Source organism: Cornus florida, unplaced genomic scaffold (assembly GCF_030987335.1).
Source record: "Cornus florida cultivar Cherokee Brave unplaced genomic scaffold, ASM3098733v1 CherokeeBrave_3.0.0_Hap2_Chr02, whole genome shotgun sequence".
Taxonomy (NCBI): domain Eukaryota; kingdom Viridiplantae; phylum Streptophyta; class Magnoliopsida; order Cornales; family Cornaceae; genus Cornus; species Cornus florida.
The window spans coordinates 7,221,696-7,230,382 of NW_026775572.1; the positions used below are offsets into that span (position 1 = coordinate 7,221,696).

The 8,687-nt window shown below is 35.8% G+C and overlaps 1 protein-coding gene across 2 annotated transcripts; it reads right to left on the reverse strand.

Annotated features, from left to right (window-relative positions):
• Positions 1-574: 574 nt before the first annotated feature.
• Positions 575-6,105, reverse strand: LOC132293375 (serine/threonine protein phosphatase 2A 57 kDa regulatory subunit B' beta isoform-like). Of its 2 annotated transcripts, none has more exons than XM_059790828.1 (2): positions 4,492-6,103; positions 575-1,334 (listed from the first exon to the last, which is right to left on the reverse strand). In XM_059790828.1, exons 1-2 carry the CDS (start codon positions 5,665-5,667, stop codon positions 1,032-1,034), a joined length of 1,479 nt encoding a protein of 492 aa, XP_059646811.1. In that variant the 5' UTR covers positions 5,668-6,103; the 3' UTR covers positions 575-1,031. The 2 variants fall into 2 exon arrangements, with proteins under 2 accessions (XP_059646811.1, XP_059646812.1); XM_059790829.1 differs by having other exon boundaries at positions 1,154-1,334; positions 4,487-6,105.
• Between the last annotated feature and the right edge of the window lie 2,582 nt (positions 6,106-8,687).

Genomic DNA, 8,687 nt, shown 5'->3' on the forward strand with positions numbered 1-8,687 from the left:
TGCTCTCTTTCTTCTCTCTTCTCTCTCACATGGATTGTCAATTTGGTGTTGTGCTGCCCAATTTAGTGTTGTGCTTGTGTGTGTGTATATATATATATGTCCTTGTATATACATATGTGTCAGTGTTGTGTGTATATGTATATGTATGTCTGTTGTGTGTATATATATATGTCTGTTGTGTTCGTGTATATATGTATGTGTTAGTGTTTTTATTTATTTATTTTTAATAAGACAAGCTAAATAAAATACAAACACTCACAACACCAAAAAAAAAATAAAAATAAAAATAATTGTTAAAAATTATAGTTGAGAATGATAGTTGAAAAATAATAATTGTTGTGTCAAAAAATAACATTTTGGATGAAATACACCATTAGAACAGAATTACTAAAATATAACATTTTGAAGCTGTAGTTCCTCTAAAAATATAAATTTAACATACAAAAATGACATTTTGCATCGAAAATGTTCTTATATTATGACAGTAATATATGAATGTAAATACTGAAACAATAGGTGAGTTAAAATTGTCAATTTGGAATATATATATATATATATATATATATATAAATAATTTTGTCGAATGGAATACATTATGAATTTCAAACAAACCCAATTTACATCAATATATCCAGTGTCTGGACTAAGTAAGGCGCCTAATTCATTTGGAAAGGCAAGTTTATAATTTTGCAAGTGTGAACCAAGAGAGTGTTTCTGAACTTCATAGAGGAAAAATTTGTGGAGGGAAACAATTACAACAAAGATACTTCACAAACCATTCTTACTCTGCAACGGCACGCTACCAGCAACGCTACCAGCAAATTCCAATACAATTTAAGAATATATTGCCAGCTGCTTTTGCCTCGTTATCTTCAATGATCAGATTGAGCTTTAAAAATGCAAAAGTATAAGAAAATCAAGATAGAGAAGAAAGAATAGAGAGAGAAGCATATCCATCAATCGATCATATTGGATTGTGATGCACTCGGCCGCCGATCTTTGAGTAGTCAGTTATATAAATTCGAATCCCCTCACCCTCCTTGAGCTGCAGCAGCATCCAATCTCTGCCATGTCAGTTGCCGCTGTTCTTCCAACTCCCTTGCATTGGCCTCTCTCTCCGCATACTGCCTTTCGCACTCATCAAATAACTCAGCATCCATATCCAAGAACATTTTCCGAACATTAACAGTCAGCCCGTGGACTGCCTGATTCCAGTGAGAACGAATATTCTTTTCCAAAGCCTCAAAAATGATTGGTAATATAACACTCCGATTCTGCGCAATCAAGCTCACAATGTGCTCATTATTCCACAAAAAAAGAGCTCGCTCTGCAACCTGCAATACGATTTGGTCTGAGCTAAATATTCGGAAGACCCGTGCAACTGAAGTAATAATAATGTTATGAGAAAAACATGCAACTAGAATGCAAGCTTAGTGAGAGCACACCCATTGATGTAATGAACTCGATCTCAACCACTCGTAGACTTTGAAATGATCAGATTCCCAACTAAGAAACTAATGACTTGAGGAACTATGATTAACCCTTCCAGTTAGACCAAGTCTTAGTTCTAGGTTTATATAAGAGGGATATTGTCCTAACAAAGCAATGGCTATTGCATTACACATATTCCTTATGCCAATTAACAGGTGGTCATTGCACCAATACTAGGTATTCATTTTTTATGTCATACTTCATAATCTAATAAATGCTCAATAACAGTCATGCTGGAGCGAGAACTTAGAAGGAAAAGTATGCCATCAACTATCACACTCAAAATTTCTTAAAATAAAAATTAACGAAATGAATATGAAAAGGCTTTTCAGTCACCAGTTTGGACTTTAAAACTAATCTATTTATCATCAATATTCATATCTTAGCTCTATGATGAAACATTCAATTTATCTAATCAAGAGTTTTCCCCAATATGAAATAAAAACTCACTAGCATATCGTGTATTTTCTATTGAAGATATATATTAGATCTAGATCTGGATAATACTATGAAGCTTTAGCTTAAGTTATTGAACAACAAACAATCAATTTCAATTCATATCTAAGGTTCACAACTAAATTTATTTATTGTGGACGACTAATAAAAATAAAAATAGTGAGAGAAAAATAAATATTTCACACGATTTTTATAAACTTGAAGAAAGCCTATCATAGGGTCCCTGAAGAAATATTTCATATGATTTTTATAAACTTGAAGAAAGCCCATCATAGGGTCCCTAGAAATATTATATGACAGATTTTTGGATTAAAAAGAGTCACAAGTAGATATATAAACATGCTAAAGACATGTAATATAGAAATGTGACCATACTAAGAACAATTGTTGGAGAAACAAGTCAACTGTAGAGTGTAGACATACATCAAGGATCGGCATTAAGCCCACATCATTTTGGATCAGTAACCGATTTTTTATTTTTTTTATTTTTCCCTATTCAGTTATCGATTAACTAACATGACAAATTCAGGATAAGATTTCATAGTATATGCTATATAGTGATAATATTATTCTGACTGGTGAAACTTGAATCGGGGTAAGTGCTCATTAGAGGTCTTGAGAGAAGCTATATGGTCAAATGATTTCAAGATAACCACAACCAGAACTGATTATATGGAATATAACTATAGTAAAACTAAAATTACAAGTGGGGATACAATGAATATCAAGGATCAAGAGATTGAGCATGGGCAAAACACAAATATAAAGATGGATATGTGGCAAGACATGAAAGAATGAAACTAGAAAAGCAAACAAATTCATGAAATAATTGAAGTAGCACCAATTGGAGATAAACCCATAGTAAATCATCTAAGATGGTTTAACAATGTACAACGAAGAAAAATAACTGCACCAATGGGGAAGCATATTGTAATCCACATTGAAGATAATGCTAGGAGAAAGGAAGTCCAAACCAACATGATTTGAAATAGTTAAGGAAAGATATGATGACACTTTGTTTGACTGAGGTAACACCTTAGATTAAATTAAATGACGAAACATAATGCGTAGCCAAACCCAAATAATTTCCAAGCCATTGTCGCAACTCAATTGGCTACTAGGCTTTTAAGATCATTAATTCTTCTCTATATCATTCTTAATGTTTCCAAAACAAAGTATTGCAACATGGAGACACTTGAATGAATGGCCCAAACCCAAATACTGATGGAGAGATTGGTGGTTTTCATTAGTATTCCTTCATTAAAAGTTCTTCACCCTTCTATAAGATTTACCAAAATCAAAAAGCAATTTGTTGAAGAGTTGAGATCATGTTCATTAGAGACTTAAACAAGATGAAGACAAATACTAATAAATAAACACTAATTGTTTCCCCAACAAGGTAAATTTCCTATCTACTTGAAATAAAGATCAACTACACAACAGTGTTTGTAGCATTTTAAGGTTATATCAAGATATATCACATCATGAGATCAAATAGAATCTGTGATGAGTTTGTCGTGAGTACAGATTGCATTCACATTAGAGAGCAGAAAACTATATTGAAGACTACAAGACAAAGCAAGCCAATTTTTTTTGCCTTTGCAGGAAGAGACATGAAGTGGAAGCGATTGCACATGCTTCTTTATGAAAATTATTTTTAGGGACAAAAAAGGAATAACATAATAAGCAATCGATTAACTCCGGATGTATATCATTGAAAATAGGGTGCATATATGAATTCATTTCTTTCTTAAATTGAAAAAAGAATGTATTAATCATCCAGACATATTAGAAGTAAACTTCAAGTTACAATATCTATTCTCTATGACCTATTGAATACTAAATTGACAAGAAAAATTAACATATATAACATATTGAAGCACCTTCCCAACATGCCAAAATGTTTTTGGCATGACATCGTTAAAAAAAAATTCTGAGGCGGGTAAAGAAAGGAGCATAGACATCCATTCAGAATAAGGTAAATTTATATCAGAAGTGTTTATTATTTATACTATGGGAGAGTAGAACACTTCTGGGATCTTCCTATACTAAAATAACTGCAATAACAACCTTAAAATTACTTTCCCTCGTATAAAATAAAACCACTTAACAGGCAGTAGCCATCGGACTTTAAGTGAAGTAACAAAAATTACAACAGAAAATAAAAGAGAAGGAAGAACCACATATGAACAAAATGGATGAAAAATGCAAAAACTTGTGACGGACCAAATCAAAGCAATTTCAGAAACAGAAAAACTTACCACAAAAAAAATAAATAAATAAAGAAGAAGAATCATTTGTTAGAGAAAAACTGAAAAGCAAAGGAAAAAGAATAAAACCATCATCCACCATCCATAAAAATAAGCATTTATCTTGGCAACAACTCCACAACCAGCAAACTTAGACCTCCAAATACATTTGCAAAATTTAATCATGCACATATGACTTAACCCATACTTGAAAAGGCAAAATTTCAGATAAAAAAATTTGAAACCTATAAAAATATACTAGTAACAACGGAAAAGGTCAAAAGTTTTACCAAACCTGAAAGTGAGGGCTATTAAGACAGCGGGATATCTGCCTGAAAAGAGGAACCATGCAGCGTTGAAATTCTGCAGCCTGAGTTACATCCAACACTTCTTCTAGCTCCCCAAGAAAGAGAACTTCCTTCTGACAATTGATGACAGGCCAGTATTTCAGCAAACCTCTTATCACAGTATCCGCCAGCTTGTAATCTTTTTCAACAAATTGAGTAATGCAGTATGAGAGCTGCTGATGGTACAATGAAATTGGCTTGGGCTTGTGGAGTGGTATAAGTGCCCGGACGAGAAACAATTTATGCTCCTCTTTCATTGGCAGAGCAAACCCATTGATTATACTGCCAAGAATTTCCAAAAGCTCGCCTATACCACTATGTCTCTCTGTCTCGTATATAAACCGATAAAATATATTATTAATTGCTTTCCTTATAAAGGGACGATGCACCATAAACTTCCCATATATGCGGTGAAGGATAGTTTTCAAATACTCTCGTTCTCGAGGGTCCTCAGAATCAAATAAATCAAGCAATTTTAAAACAAAGGAATAATCAATGTACCGCTTAGCAACCCTGGTGTCTGTATCAGATGACACGACATAGCGCAGCAGCAGCTCATACACGAGCTGTAAATGGGGCCATGCAGGGTCGAGGTAAGGATCCTCCTCGTCTGGATCCATGTGTTCTGAGCCTGTATTTTCATGGGATGCCGGTGGCAAACACCGGAATATATTTACTGAAATCATCCGAATCATTTCTTCTTGATTACTTTCTGTAATTTTTCCATAACCCGATTGTATAAGATCAACAAGCTCCCCAAGAGTGTGTCTTTTAATCTCCTTCTCTTTAACCATTTTTAAGGTGTCCGTGAAATCAAATTGAAAGCAACAAATCTGCAATTTTCGAAGAAACAAGTGCTGGCGTTCGGAGGCTGGAACGCTCTGGAACAGAGGGAGGGTTTCAATGGTCCCCAATGGCGGGGCAGCTACGATCACAGCTCCACCGGGCTGTTGTTGCACCGGCGACGGAGGCCCAGCCCGAGAGGCGTGGTTTACCACAACATTGGATGATAAAACCGAACCCAGATTCCAATTCCCTGGAGGACCGTTCCCGCATGCCGCGGGATCGTCTCTGTCCGATTTGGACAGCTTACGGTGTCCTCGCTTCATTAATTTGTTGAACATCTCAATCTAATTAATAAACCCTAACCCTAGATTTGTACAATTAAAACATTCGATCGAATCATCAAAATTTCGCAGTTATTACAAGTTCAAACAGATCAATTGCATCAAATACCCATAAATCTATGCATTGTTTGACACTATTTGAAATCAAATGGCTGCGAATACAAAAGTAAAAGTAACATGAATCTATTGTACGAACCGGAGAATAATTGTTCCGCTTGGTATTTGAATTGATGAGCCGTTGCAGAGACTTGACGGCCGACGGATCGGAGCGGCAATCCTCGGCGACGGATCGCCAGAATGCGATCCAGTCAATCGGAGTGAATTGGTTTTCCGGCGATCAATTCAAGGATGAGAGAGGAGAGAGAGAGAGAGTGTGTGTGTGAGTTTTTTTAGAGAGAAAGTGACGAAAGTGGGTATAATTAAACGAGGAAGAAGGTAATGAAAACGAATGATTACAAATACGCCTTTTTAACATTTTTCGTATTTCTTTCCAGGATTATAAAATAAAATAAAATAATTTCGTAAACGTATTTTTAAAAAATCTAAGATTTTATTCTTAGCGCTACAAACAGGTTTAATTGGAGATGTGAATAATTTGTTATCAAAAAAGCATATTCTAAAAACATTTCTTTAATAAAGAAAAAATCAGGTACAATAAAAAAAACATAAAAAGGAGTGCGAATGTTCAAATTAGAAAAGCATTTTTTTTTTTTTTTTGGTTTTATGGATGGTTTCAATTTTTCAAAGTACATGACCAGATCTCGATAAATCATTTTCATTTTTATTTTAATACAATTTTTTGATTTTACTGAATTAAGTTATTTAGTAGCCAAATCAAATTTTTATTCAATCAAAAAAAAAACAATTGTATCTAAATTAAATTAATTGTATTGAGAGTAACATTTTTTTTAATAAACAGCTTGAGGTTTATAATATCAAATTTTAATAGCTAAAAACAAAACAAAACAAAAAAAAAAAAAAAGTCCATAATGATTTTTTTTTTTTTTTTTTTTTTGGGTAAAATGCAAAAAAATCCCTAAAAGCATTGGCCATGTGCAATTAACCACCCTGAACTATAATTTGCTCCCTTGAACTATTGAATTTTTACAATTAACTCCCAATGTGACATTTCCAACCAATTGGTTATAATAAAAATAGTAAAAGACAATTTTACTCCTATATAAAACTATGTCGCTTCATTAAAAATTTCAGCAACCACCAATTACTTGTGGAAATCCCCTAACTTCCATCTTCCTCTCAGCCTTTGTTGAAGCATCCAATTGTTTGAGAAAAATCCGTATCAAGCAAGCTTGCTTACCATCCAAATGTTGTCTGTGATGTAAGAGTTATTGCGTGCTCAACAGAGAAAGGAGGAAGAGCATTAGTGTAACCCAGCGTTCTCTCTCCCTCCCTCTATCTGTATATAATATATATATATATATATATATATATATATATATATATATATATATATATATATATATCTCGCTCATACTTGTTGATTTCAGAATCCTGAAAATAAATAAAAATTATGTAGCACAACCCAGTATTGCAACCCAATCACAGAACCCAATCGTTGCCATTTTAGCGCCACCACTGAAGTTCCGCCCTCGTACCGATCAGAATCACTTCTCGTCGCCACTGCCCACTACTTCATCACTATGTTCATTCGATGACGGTGGGTGCTTTCCTTCCCGTTTTTGGAATCGTGACCGCGAGCCGTCGCTGTCCTTGCACTGTATGTTCATCGGATCTGTAACAGATACAACACCATTATCGTCGCCGCCGCCACAACAACACCACCACCTCCTATCCATGGTGATCTGTCTCATCCTCCGACCTCAACCCTCGTCACCGCCTCCACAACAGCACCATCACCTCCTATCTATGATGATCCGTCTCTTCCATCTCCTCCTCCGACGTCAACCCCTGCCGTTGCCGCCACAACAGCACCATCACCTCAATTTTCCCCCAAATTTCAGATATATACCTTGTATGTGTGTGTGTGTGTGTGTGTGTGTGTGTGTGTGTGATTAACTCCGACTTGATTCTTTCAAGCCTTCGTGTATCCAGCAAGCTCCGCCCCACATCTTCACAAAAGGGGGTAAATGTCAGCCTACAATTCTTGACAACTTGACTGGGTTCTGACTTATTTGGGATTTGATCGAGGAAGATGAAGAATGAGGAATTTAGGGGTTTGACCTTGAGGAGGCCCCGGATGACATGGGCCAGATCCGACTCGCAAACACAACATTCAGTCCGTACAGCTGGGTCAGCCCATATAAAGACACTGCCATATGGGCCGAACGGGAGTAAGCCCATCAAAGGTGACCAGGGCTTATGGAGGAATAGGCCCAGATCCAGCAATCAGTAAATATCTTGTAAATATCTTGTAAATATCTATAAATAGGATATGGAATGGAAAGGAGGGGGATCTTTTTTGGGTTGAGGTGTAAGAATTCTAGAGAGAGAAAGAGGAGAAGGAATTTCTTGCATCTTCAATTGGCGCCGTCTGTGGGAAACGCATGGAAGTTTGGTTGATCAATGAGGAATATCGAATGGATTCAAACCAATTCGGTTGATCGAGACTCGAACTTTGGGATTTGAATCCAGATCTGAGCGATTATGACCTACTCTGGAGGAATTACAATTCTTGAAGCTTTGGCAGGAGTGGCTTCAGATCTACGCAACAACGAGTTGTTCGATTGTGGCAGGATCTGACGGATTTAGAGTTCAGACAATTCAGATCTCGTAAACAGTGAGCATAATTCGGAGAATTAGAAGCCAGATCTAAAAATTCCTACTCACGAAGCTCGGATCTACTCGCGAACTTGAGATTAATGCCTTTACTCCGTTCGGGAATAATGATAGGTGAAAGCTCCAATCCGATGGAGGCTGTCCAGCAAACAAAGCTTGAGTTGTTGATGAACTTGATTGAAGCTCTCAAAAAAGAGAATGCAGAATTGAAAGCTGGACTGCAACATCGGCAAATACCTGCGGTTTCACATCCACTTCCA